General features: G+C 37.1%; 4 protein-coding genes across 4 annotated transcripts; all 4 read left to right on the forward strand.

Moving 5' to 3' along the window:
• The first annotated feature begins 737 nt into the window (after nt 1-737).
• On the forward strand, nt 738-2,211 carry LOC112786342 (uncharacterized). Its single transcript, XM_025829729.1, has 2 exons — nt 738-962; nt 1,018-2,211. The coding sequence occupies exons 1-2, from the start codon at nt 738-740 to the stop codon at nt 2,209-2,211; spliced, it is 1,419 nt and encodes a 472-aa protein (XP_025685514.1).
• Nucleotides 2,212-2,234: 23 nt separating this feature from the next.
• On the forward strand, nt 2,235-3,314 carry LOC112786343 (uncharacterized). Its single transcript, XM_025829731.1, has 4 exons — nt 2,235-2,538; nt 2,633-2,837; nt 2,940-3,079; nt 3,163-3,314. The coding sequence occupies exons 1-4, from the start codon at nt 2,235-2,237 to the stop codon at nt 3,312-3,314; spliced, it is 801 nt and encodes a 266-aa protein (XP_025685516.1).
• Nucleotides 3,315-13,575: 10,261 nt separating this feature from the next.
• On the forward strand, nt 13,576-13,986 carry LOC112786344 (uncharacterized). Its single transcript, XM_025829732.1, has one exon. The coding sequence runs from the start codon at nt 13,576-13,578 to the stop codon at nt 13,984-13,986; it is 411 nt and encodes a 136-aa protein (XP_025685517.1).
• Nucleotides 13,987-16,562: 2,576 nt separating this feature from the next.
• On the forward strand, nt 16,563-18,388 carry LOC140183222 (uncharacterized). Its single transcript, XM_072231248.1, has 2 exons — nt 16,563-17,438; nt 17,783-18,388. Exons 1-2 carry the CDS (start codon nt 16,563-16,565, stop codon nt 18,386-18,388), a joined length of 1,482 nt encoding a protein of 493 aa, XP_072087349.1.
• The last annotated feature ends 2,022 nt before the right edge of the window (nt 18,389-20,410 follow it).

The raw sequence follows: 20,410 nt of genomic DNA on the forward strand, positions 1-20,410 counted from the left end.
TAGCCAACCGTCTGCCTCGTCTTCATCTGCCCCGTCCCATCGTCTTCATCGTCACGCGGTGAGTAACTCGTCTCAGCTCATCTTTGTTCTTCAATTCTTTGCCTCCGTGAACTTCGACTTCCCCTCTGTGAACTTCAACTTGCTTCTGTGAACTTGAACTTGCCTCTGTGAACTGACTTCCTCTGCTCATCTTTGTTCTTTGCCTCTGTGAACTTCTTTGTTAGTAACTTGGTTTGCACTTCAAATTCTGTTTGTTAGTAACTTGGTTTGCAGCTTCAAATTCTGTTTCTTGGTAACTTGGTTTGCAGCTCAATTTCTCAATTTCTGGTTGTTGGTAACTTGATTTGCAGCTCAATTTCTGTTTGTTGGTAACTTGGTTTGCAGCTGAATTTCTGTGTGTTGCACTGTTGCTCAATTTCTGTTTCTAGTTCAATTTGTGTTTGTAGTTCAATTTCTGTGTGTTGCTCAAATTTCTGTTTTGTAGCTCAAATTTGTTACTGTTTTGTACTTTGTTAATGCTGGAAACTGACTCGGTTTTGCATATTTGTTGACTGGCTGAATTTCTCAAATTTGTTCTGCATAATTGTTAATGTTCATTGTGTAGAATGTAGATAGAATTGTTAATGTTTATTGCTGTGGCTGTTTTTAATTTCAAATATGTTTTATTAATTTTAGTTATGGAAGATAGTATTAATCAAGAAGCAACTGCTGATAACAATGATTCTGTGAATAATAACATGCCTGCCGATACTCCTATTTCGAATGATGCTGCTAATCCTAATTCCCGTAGTGCTAACGATAGTCAATCACAAGGTTCTTCGAACCTTAGGGGAAAAACAGATTTAGCTTGGAAATATGTTGCTCTACAAACAGTGAATGGAAAACCACAGTATCAATGTTTATTTTGTCTACAAGTTTTCAATGGAGGTGGAATTCACAGGATGAAGAAACATCTAGCAAAGGTTACCGGAGACGTGAAAAAAATGTCCTAAAGTTCCATATGATGTGGAAAAACAGATGGAAAGTTTGTTGAAAGATATTCAGGCCAACAAAAAGAAAAGAAAAGTAAGTTTTGGTGAAGAGGGTGGTGATGAGGTAGAGGATGCAATTGATGAGGCAATCCAAGAAGAACAGGAACAGCAGCGTACCTTGAATCAGCAAGGAGTTGGAGGCGATCCAAAGAAAAAAGCCAAAGTCATTCCTCCTATGTTTGCACCAAGAACAACTCCAGGAGCTCAACCAAGTATTAAGAGTGCTTTGCAAAACAAAGAGGCAATACACGAGGTTGATAAACGATTTGCTCGGTGGCTTTTGGATTGTAAAATTCCATTTAATGCTGTGATGTCGCCATATTTCCAAGATATGTTGGATGGTGTTGCTGGTATTGGACCTGGTTACAAGGGGCCTTCTTATGATAAGTTAAGGGTTCATTTGTTGGCTGATCTTAAAAGAGAAAGTCAAATGCTAGTTGATAGTTATAGGAGTGCATGGAAGGAAACTGGATGTACCCTCATGGCTGATGGTTGGACAGATCAAAGACAAAGAACGTTAATCAATTTTTTGGTGTATTGTTCTAAAGGTTTGTGCTTTCTGAAATCAGTAGATGCTTCTAGTATGGTAAAAAATGCTTCACACTTGTGTACTTTGTTTTCTGAGGTGATTGAATGGATTGGCCCAAATAATATTGTGCATGTTGTGACTGACAATGCGGCCAATTATGTTGCTGCTGGTAGGCTTATCAATAGAAAATATGATAATATCTATTGGTCACCATGTGCTGCTCATTGCCTTAATCTTATTTTAAAAGATATAAGCAGCATGGCGCATATTTCTAACCTTGCAACTCGTGCTTCAAAGATCACAGTATTTGTGTACAATCATACAGTTTTCTTATCTTGGCTAAGAGAAAGACCTAAGTGGAGAGAAATTGTACGTCCTGGTGCAACCCGGTTTGCAACTGTGTTTATTACATTGAAGAGCATCTTTGACCGTAAAAAGGAGTTGCAACAATTGGTTGTAGATTCAATTTTCACTGATCACAAATTAGGAAGGAGTGCTACTGGTAGAGCTGTGAGTGCTATTATTCTTGATGCAAAATTTTGGGACGATTGCTTTACTGTATGTAAACTTGTGAGCCCTCTGATTTACTTGCTGAGGGTTGTTGATGCTGATGACCCCCATCTTTGGGGTATGTTTATGAAGGAATGTTAAGGGCAGAAGATGCAATTAAGGAGATGTTTAGGCAATCCAAGACTGCATATCAGCCATACACAGATATTATCAACTCAAGATGGGACAAGCATTTGAAGAAAGATCTTCATGCGGCAGCTTACTTCCTGAATCCTAAATTCTTTTTTAATGAAAATTATAAAGAAGCACCTGATGTTATGCAAGGTTTGCTTGATCTTGTTACCTTGTATTGCAAGTGTAACAATTTGGATTCAGTTCAGGCAATGAAAGAAATACATTTATATAGAGATCGGAAGGAAAGTTTTGATAGACAAGAAGTTATTCCAGCTGCATCTGAACTTAAGCCTGGTAAGAATATGGTTGAATATTTGTTTTAACTTGTTTTATGCTCCTATGTTCTTAATTAATATCTTATAATATGTTATGGTTTTATAATTGGTAGATGAATGGTGGAGGTTATTCGGAGGCTCTGCTCCATGTCTACAAAAGATAGCTGTTCGCATTCTTAGCCAAGCATCTGCTTCTTCTGGGTGTGAGAGAAATTGGAGCCTTTTTGACCAGATTCATACAAAAAGAAGAAATAGATTGGAGCATGATAGACTCAATGACATTGTTTATGTTACCTATAATTTGCGTCTTAAATCCAGGTAATATATGTTTCATGAAATACTATATTGTTTCATTTGTAATCTTTATCATAATAAATTTGTAAATTATTAAATCTCTATATATTGTATTTAACTTTTTAGGAAGGAAAAAGAAAAAAGAAAGCAAAAGACACAACATGATCCAATTGATTATGAAAGTATCAGTCAAGTTGACTTCTGGGTGACTGAAGAGGTTGTAGAGAAAGAGCCTGATCTTCCTAGTAATGTGGATGACTTATTACGTGAGTATAGTATATTTAGTTTCTAATGATTTATTAGAATGTTCTTAGTTTATAATATAATGATAACATTTCTATTTTATTAGGTGAAATTGATGCTGATTTATATCAAAGTGGTGGTGGTAGTAGTGGTCTTTATGCTGCATCTCTTTCTTCTGCTGATCAGGGTGGGAATGAAGGTGAAGATCATCCCACCGAAGCAGATTTGCAACAAGTTCTTGCGGATTTTGATAATTGATAAACAATGATGTTGGGATTTAATATTTACATATGCTTTTATTACTATTTAACTTTTGAGTTTGGATTTTGATAAGATCATATGTATTTGGTTGATGATATTTTATGTAGTGTTTTTAATTTCAAAGATATTTTAAGATTTTTATCAGACTATAATTATATTTTAGGATGTGTATTTATAATTTTTTTATTATTCTACTCTAAAACGGTTTTTCCGGTTGAACCATCGGTTGAACCGGTTAGACCAGTAAACCAGTGAACCAGTGACTAGAGCGGTTTGATGACCGGTCCGGTTTTCTGAACCTTGGTTTTGAGAAGTGCTTCACCTAGTCTAATTTGGTTTGTTACAGTATTTTTCAACTCGAAATTAATCTATCACGTATTAAATTTCTATTTAAATATTTATTATTGATTAATAAATTATTATATACATAATAAAAAAATTTAAATTTCAATACTTACTTAAACAAATAAATTAACCACTTAACTAATACAAATTAATTTACCTAATCTAATTTAAAATTGACCTAAGTCAAACACTCAACTATATATGAGAATCAGTCTCTTAATGTACTCTTTTTATTTTAAAATAAATGTAATCTTTTTAAATTTTTAGTAATTTAAAAATTAATATATCTAGATATTTTTTTATTTAGATATAATAATTTTTTAAGAAACTCACAAAATAAAAGTGACACTTATTTTAAAATAAAGAGAGTAAATAATTACATTTTACAAGGTTTTGATCCTAAAATTTTGTTTGTGATACTTTTTAGTTGGACGAACCCACTATGGTTGTGTACACATACGTTGTAACTCTTTTGTGTTAAATTTTAGAGTTTACATATATAATAGTTAATTAGAATCAAATAATATTTATCTTAATCAAAAATATTTTTGTATATTAAATTAGCTATTAAAATTAATTATTATGTATTTATTTATAAATATATATATTATTTAATTTATGTATAAATATATGTATTAAAATTAATTATTATATATATATATATATTGTTTAATTTATTTTTAACATATATTTTATATTTTTTATAATAATAACTAATTTTGATGTTAATTTTGGTGTATATCAAATATGATTGTATATATATTAATTTAAGTAATTGTCATATGTGGAATACTATTTTATTTGTATATCTGTTAAAAATAAACTATTGAATCAGAAGCTTATATACAATAAAGTATTTTCAGAAACTTTTACGTCAATAAAAAATTATTTATTATATCTTCTATATATTTAGAAATTAATATAATATTTGTTTAAATTAATATCATTATCATTATTTGATCTGATATAACTGTCCGTCTATGTATATTTGCAAACATAATTAACATGAAGATGGGTGAAGCCAAATTGCGTGCAATTAATTGCATGGATGAGGCTCACCTCACCACACCACCTGGAAATCTAGATTGCATAACTCATTAATTAATTCTCTGACTTTATATACATATAGCTACCTAGCACACTACCACGCACCTACAACGAACACCAACCTGTCAATGAAAGTGAAACAAAAATCATTTTTTTATTTTATTTTTGGTTAGTATTTTTCAGCTTGACAGATGAATAATCAATTTATTATGGATTTTGAATTTCATTTAATGATTTATCGTTAGTTAATAAATTACTGTGTATACATAAAGTAAGATTCAAACTTTTGATATTTGTTTAAGCGAATAAATAAGGTGATTATATATATATTAGTTTAATTTTTATATATTAATAGTATAAAATATTTTATACATATAAAATTATTTTATTATAAAAATATATTAAAATTAAATTATATATGCACGTGCACCACGACCATACTATTGTTTTCTTGAATTTGTTGAAAGGAAATTATATTGGGTGATGGGTTATAGTTCAATACTTCAATTTGGTAAATTAGGGTTCATCTCCTATATGCATGGCAAGAGAAATTTAATGAAAGGATCATGGTGCAATCCATCATTATTTTATACATTTATTTTCACCATGTATCGGTCATGTTAATAATAATAGCATGGCTTTAAATGCAAAGCCAGATTACACAGATTGCTACAGTATACAAAACTGGAGAGAATATAATTAAAGACTCTACTACGTACTTAAATATATTAGGATCCGATCTTCATTACCTGATGTAGCTCTTACTAACGCCTTTTATTAAATATTGTGTCCTTTCTTAACTAAGAAACAACACCTAGGCCTTTCTTTCTTAGCACTTACCAAATCCCAAACTTCAGTTTTAGAATTTTAGATGATTTTAATTTTAATAAACTAATAGTATAAAATATTTTATATAGTCATATTATTATTTTTGTTCTTTTGAATGATTATTCACTTGATCAATAAAAATAGTAGCTATTTTTAATAATATAGTATTACATGATTAAATGCACGTATAAAACAAAAATATTTGGTAATTAAAAAATATTAACAAAAAATAATTAAAACTTATCTTATTTAATATTATTAATTATTTAACTAAATAAAATAAATTCTGACTATTTTTTTGTTTTTCTAATATTACTATTATAAAATTATTTTAGAGTGACAATACATTAAAATTAAATTTATTTTAGATATAATAAAACAATATATACTACACTAATATATGATTGATGAGGTTGTAACGACTTTAATGTTCTAATAACTAATAATGATCCTCACTTTAAATTTTATAAATTAACAAAGTATCATTATGAACAAAAAAAAAAAAAAAAACTTTTTTCAACAAAATGTCATGGACACAATGACATATATTCATTCACAAAATACATATATATTTAATGTTTTATCAAAAAGTTAAGATATTGATATTAAACATGAGACACCATAGATTTTCACTACAATCTTTTCTTTCAAACTTATTTAAATTCTACTTTCTACCTTCTTCACGTTGATTACCAACAATTTTTTTTTTTGGAGACAAAATTAATTTTTTATGATAAACATATTTATATCTAGTTATTATTATCTTAATAACAACCAAGTAGTCTATATGTATTTATGTGTATCTATATCTGTGTGTATATATCTATATCAATATTTATGTTTTTATTATCTTCAGATAATAAACAAACAATTTAAATAATATTTTATTCTTTTTTATTTATAAAATATCCATTCAACTTCTTTATAAGATTAAAATAATATATTATAATTTATTTGACTAAAATATTTTTCAATAACCATTATAATTATATATATAAATTAGTAATAGTTATCTTATTGATTAAAATAATAATAATAATGATATAAAATATTTTAACTTGTTATAAAAATATTTAATTTAATTTTTTATATATTTTATGATTAATAATAAAATATTAAAAATATATTATATTAATAATAAATATATATTTTATATTATTATTATATGGATTTACAAAAAATATCATTAATTTATATGTAATTATAATAATCATTGAAGGGTATTTCGACAATAAGAAAAAACAAAAAAATAAATTATTTTAATCTTATAACAAATGCGTATATTTTATAAAAAGATAAATAAAGAAAAATATCATTTAAATATCTGAACAAGTAGTATGATTTTGTCTACTATTAAAAAGATGTTTGCCTACTCTTATCATGAGACACATCGTTGGTTAAAATAGTACCAATGATTCAATCAAAATAAAACTAATATAACGAATATAATGATGCATGTCGAGATAAACTTGGTGTAATATTAAAAGAGTTTATATCATATAAATTTCTGATATAATTTTTACATATAGGGTATTATATTATATTTTATATATACGGTAAAAGAATTAAACCTCACTAGTCACTAAGTTCAAAACGTTGATGTAGCATTTAAGTCATTTGCTTGCTGTAAAATCTGAATGGCTCTATTTCCGCGTGCAGCTTTTGCTATATAGGTAGCCTCTTCAGTTTGCTCATCAATTTTGTCTAACTGCAGATGCATATAATTACGGAGATCGTGTAGAGGATCCTCCCTATCAGAAAGTTATTAGTCATGTGCAAATTCTGAAGGCTGAATTTGTGTTTTGGAATCTGGATTGAGATTGAAAAAATTGAGATTGAGTATTGTATTCAGTGATTAGATATTAGAACTAAAATTTTATTTTATTTTTTTAAATATTTTTAGAAAGCAAACATATAGGGGATTGGAATTGAAATTTTTAAGGTCGAAAATTTTTATAACATTTTTTTAAAAATATTTTTATTTAATTTTTTAAATTCTAAATCTATTCATCAATTTTTATAGTTATTTTAATCTAAATATAATATTGAAATATAATATAATTCAATACATTTTACATCAAATACAAGATAAATACTTAATTTAATTTCGGTCTTTCATCTCAGTTTTTTTTTTCAAACGCAACCTAAATTATGATATCGAGTTCTTCATAAAATTTTCTGACTTATCAAGGATGTTTATCTTTGTAGTGTTTCTAAGTTTATCAATTTTTTTATTGTATGTATTATTTTATTCTCTGCAAATATACTTATTTTTAGTAATATATATCTCTTTAAATACATAATTTTAATTTCGATTATTCTAATTTGCAATTTAAAATCAAGGTTTTAAACATTAGACTAGACTGACTGGTTCAATCGGGTTAATTAGAAACCAGTTCAATTCAAAATCGTCTTGCAACAAATCAGCAAAAAACCAGTTGAACCGACAATAATTATTGAACCGATCGAATTGGCCGGATTTTTAAAAGTACCGGTTTCCAAAATCCACCAAAACGGCGTCGTTTTGACGCTGAAAAAAACATTAAATAGCTAAAACGCTGAAACCCGAACCCCTTTTCCTTTCTTCTGTCTCTTACTCAAAAAACCCTAATATGTTCCCTGATCTCCTCACTCCCTCTCTTCTCTTCGAAGTTCCAACCTCCAACAGCCACCACCCCACCACCCACTAGCCACCATCCGAAATCCATCACTCACACTCGTCGCCGAACCCTTCTCCTTGCCGTGGGTGCCATTATCGCCGGTAGAAAAGTCTGCTCGGCCATCTTCTCGACGTTCCTCCTCTCCTGGCCGTCGCACGAAGGAAGGGGTCGAGCTCCTAGCGTTGCCGTCGCAAATTGCTGGGTCCGTCGGTCGTTGTCTGTCCGAGCTCACTGTCTGAGCTCGTTTCCTTGTTCGAGTTCTCTCTCTGGCTCTCTCTGTTTGAGCTCACTTCCCTTCTTCGTTGCTGTCACTTCCGATTCCGTCATTGCCGTCACTTCTTTTCTCTCTCGCTGTCGATACTTCAATTTATTTTTCTTTGTTTTCAATTTTTTTAATAATACTGATTATGTAATTCTGAGTTGCTGAGTTTACTATTTTAAATTGTTGAATTAGTATAATACTGATTTTATGATTCTGAGTTGTTGGGATTAATATTCTGAATTGCTACTTGTCTGAGTTAATTTTGTTAATGATTAATTTTATTAGTTTCTAACTTTCTGATTTAGAAGATGCAATCACAAAATAATTTGTTATGAATAATTTATTATGTAAAATTATAAAAATTTAAATTTTATTAGTTTACAAATAATTGAATTCAAATATTTTATATATTATATTTTTAATAATTTTATTTAATATTTAATTAAATCAGTTGAACTCCAATTAAACTATTAAACTAATTAATAAACTAATTATCTTATCGGTTCATTAATCGGTCCGATTCTTACAACCTTGTTTAAAATGTAAACTTTTTTTTTTCATTGTAAAATCATCGAATTTGGAGACCTGCAGCGTGAGATACGTGATAAGTTGCATAAATTTCTACATCTTTATAACTTTGATAGATCAATTTTTAGGTGATTCATGATATATATTGAACAAATAAATTCCGATAAAACTACTCTTGAAAAAAATTTGGTTACTTTCAAGACTCAATGAAAAGAACTTTAATAATAGATAAGACTACACATTATTCAAATAAAACTACTCTCTTTTCGTTTTTTTTAATTAAATGCCGTTTTTCTATTTTTTTTTAAATATTAATTAATTTTTATCTATTATGTCTTTTATTATTAAATAGAAAAAGATATTTAAAAGATTAAAGAAAAGAGAAAATAGTACTAGAGATATTTTAGTTTTTCTTTTAATTACTAAAAAAAATTTTAGAGTAACAATTGAGTTATTTCTGTATAATTTTAAAGTTTGAATTTAAGTCGTGAAAATAGTCACAGATGTAATTATTAAGTTAGACTATGCTGCATATATTAAAATATTATATTCTTGAAATGCGAGCATTCTCTTAATCTAGCATTAACGCAGGATACTTGTGTACTGAATTATTTTTTTAGGGTTAACTACGATTTTAGTCCCTAACGTAGAGGTCAAAAATTTATTTTGTCCCCGACCTTTTTTTCGCTACAAAATGGTTCCCAAAGTTTCAGTTTATTTTAAAATCGTTATTTTTTTCAAATTTTTTTTATTTTTATTACCAAATTACCCTTAATAAAAAAAATAAATAAAAAAGAAAGAAAACGCGTAAAGTAAAGGGGAAAATGGGAAGGGGTTAACGCGAAGGGAGAAGGGTGGGGGAGGGGGGTTCGGGAAGAAGAGGGGGAAGGGTCCTTGCCATCGTCGCCGCTGTTCTTCGCCGCCGCCGCCGCCACTCTTCGCCGCCGCTGTTCTTTGGGTGGCTCACCGGATTCTGCTTCTGCTTCCATTTATCCATTTTGCTTCTATTATGTTGTTGATTTTTTTTTATTATTGTTGTTTCTGGTTGCTTCTGCTTCTGATTGATTATATTGTTTCATTGTTACCGTTGTTGTTGTTGTTCTGTTCTGTTTTTGTTCCTGCTTCTTCTGTTTCTACTTGATTCCATTGTTGATTCATTGGTGATTCATTGTTGTTGTTGTTGTCCTACTGCTGCTTTTGTTTGATTAATTGTTATTGCTTCTGGTTCTGTTTCTGCTTGTGCTTCTGTTGGTGTTTCTGCTTGTGCTTCTGCGGGTGCTTCTGCATGATTTTAAGGAAGAAGAGGAAGGAGCATTTTGGTCCGAAAGACGGTTTTAAAACAAACTGAAATTTTTGAGATCATTTTGTAGCGAAAAAAAGGTTGGAGACAAAATAAATTTTCGACCTCTACATTAAGGACCAAAATCATACTTAACCCTTTTTTTTACTAATATTTTTTATAAAATTTAACAATTATTTTAATACTCTTACAAAACTAAGAAAAGAACACTTAACATTAAATGAAGAGAGTAACACTCAAAACACATTGATTACTTACATTCAAATTATTTCGTATTGTTAAAATTTTCTATTGGAACCTATTATACTTTATTAGTCGATTATAGACCCCATAGCTAGAAAGCTCTTCACATACATAAAAGGAAAAACACATTAGCATTCATGCTTCCACATTATGGTGGTAAATTGGCTTTGCCAAGTGACAAGAGGTGGATTAAAACTTAAAAGGGAGGCACATATATATCATTGGTATTTTGTAAGCACAAAAAAGGGAATTTGGCCATTGTCTATGGCTTTTGTTGTTATAATATATAATTGAGTTTACTACTCTTAGAAAGGGATGGGGCCCTTTTAGTTGGTAAAGCGTAGGATCAAAATGAACAAATTGGAGAAACAAATAAAGGTAGAAAGGTTTTGGGGGCATGCCAATGCCATGCCCTATTATCTTTAAGCAACAATTTGGCTGTTCCCCACTTCAAAATCATCAAACCACCCATGACTTATAATTAATGGCGTATTACTGGACAGGGTATAATGCCCATTCCATTATTATTCTTCATGTTTGCCTTTCTTAGATATATATCATTACATATATTGTCTCTAATACAGAAATATAAAAGTATAAATTGTACTAAGACAAAACATGCGAGTAAAAAAATTAAACTTATAAAATGTTACAAGTTATCATGTCAATTAAAAAATAAAATTGGAACAACGATCTATTTTCCATATCTGATTCTTTAATTTTCTGCCGTGTTATTTTATTATCATTATTATTTTAAGGATGTTCTTCTCTTTATTACTAAGAAAAAAATATTAATCCCTTTAGGATATTATTAGGTTTATTTTTTTAATTATACTTTTCTTCGTAATAATAAGCATAATAAAATTCTTCTACTACCTCATCATCATCATATAAATCTCCACTACTATTATGCTAGTATTCTGGTTGGTACCAATTGCTTGTGCATGAAAGAAAGATTTTTTGTCTTATCTATTATTTCTCTTCTATGTAAAGTGAAAACCATCATGATTACATGCAAAGATCAGATGTATAATAACTGTTATAACATGGCTAGTCATTTTTTCATTATATATATTCTTGTTGATAAAAACTCAACCATCAATAAAATTTATTATTTTTAGTCAATATTTTTAATTATTATTTTAATTTTTTTAATTTAATAATTTAATAATATATTTTTAATTCATATTTTTAAATATAATTAACTAATTATTGATTAAAAATAATAAATTATACTAATTTTTAAATATTTTTTATTGGTCAATTATCTTTAATTGATATCACGATTTGGCTCAACTTTTCAACTCATTTGTCTAATCTCACTGTCTAAAAACTGTTTCACAATCTGTGTATATAAGCTACTGTGGATATTATGGTGGCTATATAAAAGGGAATAGTAGATAATAAATTGTTTATTCATGGTTGTGATGAGATTACATCCGCAAATAATATCAGAAGAGGAAGTATAGGGAGCCAATGACTTAAGTGTACAATGTGCATAATGAAAGTTTAGAAAATATTAGAAATATGATTATTAGTGTTACATTGTCCTGTCAAGTTACGCTTTTGGGATGAGTGGTTTTAGGAATGGTATTAGAGTTCCAGATCTGAAAGGTCAAAAGTTCGAATCTTAATGAATCCAAAATTGGCTTTTTATAACATGATATGTTTATTATTTCTGGTATCCGATGGTTATTCTGCAATATAAGTGATGTTCATTTTATTCATAAACCAAAGATTTAGCCTATTGTACACATTATACACTTAGGTCATTGGCTCCCTAGCACTACTCATATCAGAAACACTCTTGATGGGTCTTAACAAATTATTCTTTCCTCCTTTATTTGAATTATTAACGTAGAGGGCAAGAAACTCACCGGTTTGAAATTAGCAGCCAAATCGAAAGTTAGTTTAATTGGTCATCAATAATTTGTTGTTAAGTGGCAGATTGAGTGTCCGAAAAAAAAAAAAACTAATTATTAGCGGTGGTTATAATGTCAACATAAAAATTATGTATAAACTAAAAATTAATTTTATATATATTTGTGTTACAGATCCAGCCTATGGATCCTATACCCGGAACGGTCTCCGAACTCGGTTATCCGGGTTCGACCTGCTTCGCCCTTTCAGAAAGCCCGGAACCGGCCCACTAGAGTTCCTAACCAACTTTCGAATTCAAACGTCTCCCTTATCTTAGCCAAATAAGATAAGATAAGATATTCATTATCACCTATAAATAGAGGACCCAGGTCCCTCCAGGTATGGATCCATTCCTCACACCTTATACCTCTTAGATCCATTCTGACTTAAGCGTCGGAGTGTCTTTGCAGGTACCTCCCCCCATTGCTCCAGTCAAGTGATCCGGCATCTGCCTCAACCCGCAAGTTCTCGATCCATCTCTCAACCCGTACAAGAGACATCTTGTACATTGGCGCCGTCTGTGGGGAACTTGCGCCGACTAGAGTCGGAATGGGGGACGTACTCGAAGAAACCTCCTCAAGCCGGGATAACTCTCAAGCAAAGAACCCGACCCCCGAGCATCAGGAGGTCACAAACCATGGAAGGATAGCAAGCACCATCCACCACGCACAGAATAAAGAAAACGATCACATCGTCCCGGATCCGCGACACCCTGAGAAAACAGGGGACAAAGCGGCATAAATAATCCAAGATCTCTGCCTCCGAGTCCAAGAACTCGAAGGCAGACTAGCTTCCAAGGAAAGGTATAACACCGAACACGGAAGCCACGTAACGTCTAGATCCAAATCTCGCCATGGTAGATCGCCAACACGGCGACACGATAGGAAAGATGATCGCAGCACCTCGCGCGACCCCAGGCGAGAAAAGTCGCCGGAACGACGGTACAGCAAAAGGCACAACCGCAGTACCTCCCGAGATCTAAGTCATCAGCGCGACTCAGATGAAGATCAGCGACACCGAGAAACCAAGCGCACAAGAAACGACCACACAATAATGGGAGCTACACATTTCACATAAAGGATCTTAAGAGCAAAACTCCCCAAAGGTTTCGATAAACCCACCGACATGAAGTACGACAGAATCAAGGATCCCCAGGAACATCTAACGGCCTTCGAGGCCAGGATGAACCTAGAAGGAGCGGCCGACGCAGTCCGATGCAGGGCCTTCCCGGTGACCCTAGCCAGGCCAGCAATCAAATGGTTCAACGCCCTCCCAAACGGATCCATAGCCGGTTTTCACGACATCACACGGAAGTTCATGGCCCAGTTCACGACCAGAATCGCTAAAGCTAAACACCCAATCAGCTTGCTAGGGGTGACACAAAAACAAGACAAATCCACAAGGAAATACCTCGACCGCTTCAATGACGAATGCCTAACGATCGACGAGCTCACGGATTCAGTCGCAAGCCTCTGCTTAACTAACGGGCTCATGAACGAAGACTTCCGCAAACACCTCACCACCAAACCAGTGTGAACCATGCACGAGATCCAGAACGTCGCCAGAGATTACATAAATGACGAGGAGGTCATCCATGTCGTCGCTGCCAACAAGCGACAACACACCCACACCCAACACGGCAACCCGGCGCAACGACATAACCCACCATCCAGAGAAAATCAAAGAGACCACCCCAAACCGACAAACACAAACCGACCACCAAGAATCGGCAAATTCTCTAATTACACACCCTTGACAGCACCAATTACCGAAATATACCACCAAATAGTAGATCGAGGCATCATACCGAAAGTCCGACAACTCAAAGAAAGAACGGGAGGCAACAAAACCCTTTACTGTGACTACCACCGAGGTTACGGACACAGGACGCAAGACTGTTTCGACCTTAAAGACGCCCTCGAACAAGCCATAAGAGACGGCAAGCTCCCAAAGTTCGCCAAAATCATCAGAGAACCAAAACGTGCGAAGAGAGACATGTCGCCAGAAAGAGAAGGGCGCAACCCAAGAACGCAAAAACAACCCCCTAGGGAAAGCCCAGAGGAAGACCCAACCATCATAGTAAACATCATCATAGGCAAAGACATATCGGGCAAGTCAAAATCAACACTGAAAAAAGATCTCAAAGTCATGGCCGTTAGAAACCAAACTCCAACCACCCTGGCCGACAATACGATAACTTTCTTACCTGAGGACTGCCAGCACGGCACCTCGGCTGAAGACGCCCCTTTCGTCATCTCAGCAAGAATCGGAACAGGACTAGTACGAAGGATATTGGTGGACACCGGTGCAGACTCAAACATCCTCTTCCGAGGAGCCTTCGACAAACTCGGGCTCCACAACGACAATCTCCAAACACATCGCAACGGTGTCACAGGACTCGGAGACAACTTCCTTAAACCGGATGGCTCAATCACCCTCCCATCACCATAGGGACAAGTAACCAGAGGAAGACAATCCTATCCGAATTCGTGGTCCTAAAAAACTCCACTGCCTACAACGTCATTCTCGGAAGAAAGACAATCAATGACTTCTCCGCCGTCATTTTTACCAAATACCTCCTCATGAAGTTCACAACCGAAGACGGCTCCATCGGTACTATCCACGGAGACCGGGAGGTCGCAGCAGAATGCGACAACACCAGCCTAGCTCTACGAAAGAAATCCTGGGATGCGGCCGGAATTTTCCTAGCCGACTTGGACGCTCGACAAGACGGCCAACCCAGGCCAGAGCCAGAAGGCGACATGGAAAAACTACAAATAGGGCCAACCAAAAAGGAATACACCTCCATCAACAGGAACCTCCCATACGATCTTAAAGAGGATCTTTTCCAACTCCTGAAACAAAATAAAGACTTGTTCGCTTTCACACCAGCCGACATGCCGGGAATACACCCCGACCTAATGTCCCACCGGCTAGCCGTGGACCCCAAAGCCAAACCAGTAGCACAAAGGAGACGAAAAATGTCACCAGACCGAGCCGCCGAGGTCAAAAGGCAAGTTAAAGCCCTACTCGAAGCCAACTTCATCAGGGAACTCCCCTACACAACCTGGCTAGCCAATGTCGTGCTAGTGAAAAAATCTAATGGGAAGTGGCGAATGTGCGTCGACTACATGGACCTCAACAAAGCCTGTCCAAAAGACACCTTTCTCCTACCAAACATTGACGGATTAGTAGATGCCGCATCCGGCCATCGATACCTCAACTTCATGGACGCATATTCCGGCTACAATCAGATACCGATGCACCGACCCGACGAAGAAAAAACAGCATTCATCACCCCAGACGGGACATACTGCTACACAGTGATGCCCTTCGGCCTGAAAAACGCCGGAGCCACCTACCAGAGACTTGTCAACAAGATATTCCAGAACCTGTCCGGAAGCAAACTAGAAGTTTGCATAGACGACATGCTCGCCAAGACAGAATCCGGCGAGCAACTTGTCAGCGACCTCAAGTTCATAATGGACACTCTACGAAAACACCAAATGCGACTCAACCTGACAAAATGCACCTTCGGAATGGAGGCGAGAAAGTTCCTCGGCTTTATGATCACGCAACGCGGAGTCGAAGCCAACCCGGAAAAATGCCGTGCCATCCTTGAAATGACAAACCCTAAGAACCTTAACGACATCCAAAAGCTCACCGGACGGCTCACTGCGCTATCCCGTTTTCTCGGAGCGTCGGCACAAAAGGCAATCCCCTTCTTTAAGCTAATGAAGAAGGGGACCCCTTTCAAGTGGGAGGCAAAATGCGAAGAAGCATTCCAACACTTCAAAAGAGTCTTGTCGGAACCGCCGGTTCTCGCCAAACCCCAAACAGGGGAAACCCTATACCTATACCTCTCTATAACGGAAGAAGCACTCGCAGCGGCATTCATCCGCGAAAATGAGAGAAAGGAACAAGAACCCATCTACTTCATAAGCAAAGTCCTATAAGACACGGAAACTCGCTACTCGCGCCTGGAAAAGCTAGCCTTTGCGCTCCTCACGGCCTCTCGACGCTTACGACAATACTTTCAGGCCCATCCCGTGACAGTCCGGACCGACCAAGCGGTCAAACAGGTGCTACAGAAGCCCGACCTAGCAGGAAGAATGCTAGCATGGTCCATCGAGCTGTCCCAGTTCCAAATCAAGTTTGAACCCAGAAACGCAATCAAAGCACAAGCCATGGCCGACTTCATCGCCGAGATGACTCCGGGAAACCCCACTCCCGAGTCATGGAAGCTGCACGTCGACGACTCATCAAACGTCACCTCTGGAGGTGCAGGAGTCATACTCGAAAGCCAAAATAGGGTCGTAATCGAACAATCAGTACGATATGAATTCCCAGTCTCCAATAATCAAGCAGAATACGAGGCCCTCCTGGCAGGCCTAGCCCTAGCCAAGGACGTCGGAGCAAAAGTCCTGGAAGTAAGCACCGATTCGCAGGTAGTCAGCTCCCAAATCAACGGAGACTACCAAACGCGAGACCCTCTACTCCAACAATACCTAGCCAAGGTGAACGAACTGAAAGAAGGGTTCAACCACATCACCATACGACACATTCCCAGAGAACGAAATGCCAGAGCAGATCTGCTCTCCAAACTAGCCAGCACCAAATCAGGACACGACAACAAATCGCTAATTCAGGAAATCGTTAAATCACCATCCATATCCACAACGGCTAACGCTTGCCTGACACTCTCCAGCCGAGGATCATGGACCTACCCTATCCTACAATACCTCCTCAACGGAACACTACCCGAAGACCCCAAAGAGGAAAAATGGACGAAAAGGGAAGCCGCCAACTACACGGTCGTCGCAGGACAACTGTACAAACGTGGATTCTCGCAACCCCTCCTCAAATACGTCGAACCCGGGGACACGGAGTACATACTCCGCGAAATCCACGAAGGTTGTTGCGGTCACCATATCGAAGGAAAAACCCTTGCCCAGAAAGTCATCTGGGCCGGGTACTTCTGGGCCACGGTTATCCAGGACTCCATACAGTTAGTAAAAAGCTGCGATAAATGCCAAAGGCACGCCAACATCCACCAGGCCGCCTCGCACTAGCTCAGCATCATATCGGCTGAGCGGCAATTCGGCACCAAGGGAATCGACCTTGTCGGACCCTTTCCTACGACACCCGGTCAACTCCGATATCTCATTGTCGCCATAGATTATTACACTAAATGGATCGAGGCCGAGCCCCTGGCCTCCATCACGGCAACCCAATGCCGAAAATTTCTCTGGAGACAGATCATCACCCGATTCGGTATCCCCGAGATCGTCATCTCGGACAACGGAACCCAGTTTGCTGACAAAAAATTCAGAGAGTTCCTAGAAGGACTACGTATATCCCACCGCTTCAGCTCGGTAGAACACCCCAAACAAATGGACAGGTAGAATCCGCAAACAAAATAATCGTCAAAGGACTCAAGAAGCGACTCAACGAAGCCAAAGGACTATGGGTCGATGAACTCGGATCGGCCCTATGGTCATACCGAACAACACCCCAAACGACCACGGGGGAAACACCTTTCCGGTTAACATACGGTGTGGAGGCCGTCATCCCAGTAGAGATAGGAGACCCAAGCCATAGAAAAACGGTCAGAGGTAACGACGAGGAGGCGGGACGAGACCTCATCAACGAAGAAAGAAGCATAGCTCATGTCAGAGAGCTAGCCCTAAAACAAAGAATCAGCTTAAGGTACAACCACGGCATCATCAAACGAGAATTCGCACCCGACGACCTCGTCCTACGACGAAATGACATCGGAGCCCCAACCCCAGGGGAAGGAAAACTCACCCCCAATTGGGAAGGACCATACAGAATCAAAGCCACAATCGGAAGGGGAGCATACAAGCTCAAACGACTTAACGGCGACGAAATTCCGAGGACATGGAACGCCACCAACTTACGATGCTACTACACTTAGATTGACCTCCCGAGGTCCTCCCTTGTCTTTCTAAATTCCTTTTTAACTCAGGTTTTACTTCTGTAATACATTTGTTTTTACTCTTTTATATTTAAAAGTTTTAAACACGGGTACTCTTTCCCGCCATAACGGAGGGTTTTAACGAGGCCCAAATAAATCTTACTGTTTTACCCTTTCCCCTTCTACCTCCCAAAACGGAATAAAGATACGGCCACAAACACCGAGAACTAATCAACCTCGGGGCCCAACACACGGATATCCCCAAACACTAACGACCTACCAAAGGCCCCAAGTCACAACGGCTTAAACACAAACGGCTCAAAATAAAAAGCCCGAACGACCACACGAGTCATTAAAAAGAAAGCAAGTTATAAGCGCCACGATGGCACAACCCAGAGTTCAAAACACGTCAAAATACACGGCCCACGGCCAACCAAATATCCAAAATAAAACAGTTTAAAACAAACTAAAATAACAAAGTTTCAATTAAACTATTCAAGGTCAACAATTTGGCCATCACGGATGGTCTTGAAAGCCCCATCACGGACACGTCCACACCCGGAGCCAGCACCGAAGCTTGAGCCTTCATCGCTTCCTCGGTGGCCACAATCGCTCCCTTCGCGTTAGCATGCAAATCCGCTTTCTCCTTCTTCAGAGCAGCAACTTCAACCTTCAAAACCTCCAGCTCGCCAAGAATCACGGCAGCCTGAGAACCCGTATCAGAAGCCCGTTGCCGCTCCGCACTCAGTTGAGAAAGAAGTGAAGTCTCGACCTCAGAAAGGCAAAGAATCTCCGCCCCAGCTTCCTCAGAAGACTTCATTGCCTTCTCTCTCGCCACCTCGGCAGCTTCAAACTGCTCTTTCCACTTAGCCACCTCAGTTTGAGATTGACGGAGCTTCTTGTCCAACAAACCGACCTGAGCCATCACTGGCTCAGCCTTCCGGATAATAACAGCAGACCGAAGGAGGGCACAGTACACCGACTTAGCCTGGAACAAAACATCACACTCATCAAAAAATGGCTCCGTTCCAGGAATCAAGTGCTGATCTATGAACCCCGAAGCATCGAAACGGCGATCCATCACAGTAGGCACAACACCCTCCTCCCCAAAGGTCTCACTACTAGGCTCCTCAGGCCTCTTTCTTTTCCGAGAAGCCTCGGCAGCCGTCACCACGACAACTTCAGGCGAGCTCACGGTACCAGGGGAAGCCCGAGCACCAGCCCTCACCCCCGACGAAACCACCTCCTGAGAAACGACTCGGGAATCCGCAGCAGGGTTGGAGGCAGGGGTAGTAGGAGACGCCGACGACCCCTCATCCCGATCCATCGCTGCCTTCAAACGCGCTAGGGAAGTCAAACCACCAGCCATCTCGACTACAAGAAATGAAAGGAAAAAACATCAAGTTACAAAATCGGAAAGACAAACATGAACAAGAAAAGAAACAAGCCATACACCAATATACGTCCGACAAGCCACAGGATCCCCCATAACGTCTCGAGGATTTAACAGACGCTCCCCGAACAAATGCCACAGGACATTGGCGATGTCCTTATCCTCTGAAGACAAACCATCATAGGTGACCTTAGTCAAAACCGACGGACCGGCACGAAAATTCCAATAGGTCGGAAACCGGCGCACGCCCTCTAACGACAACCAAAATGGATGATGCCCCCGGACGGGGCACACCTTAAAGTACTATCTCTTAAAACCATGAAAAGAGTCTTCAAACAAACCAAAAATACGGCGATGAGGCTGAGCCCGGAATGAAATATACCCTTTCTTATGCTTCCCCTCCTTAGACGGAAGAGTACATAAGAAAAGAGAAAGGAAGACAGGAACAGAAACTGGGAGATCAAGATACTGACACACAAGCTCAAAAGTTCGAACGGCTGCCCAACTATTCGGATGAAGCTGAGACGGCGCCACAGAACACCGACTCAGCAGCTCCTGAACAAACGGCGAAAAAGGAAGCCGCACGCCAAGCCGAGTAAACATTGATTCATAAACCCACATCCAGTCCG

The sequence above is a fragment of the Arachis hypogaea genome, chromosome 20 (assembly GCF_003086295.3).
Source record: "Arachis hypogaea cultivar Tifrunner chromosome 20, arahy.Tifrunner.gnm2.J5K5, whole genome shotgun sequence".
Lineage (NCBI taxonomy): Eukaryota > Viridiplantae > Streptophyta > Magnoliopsida > Fabales > Fabaceae > Arachis > Arachis hypogaea.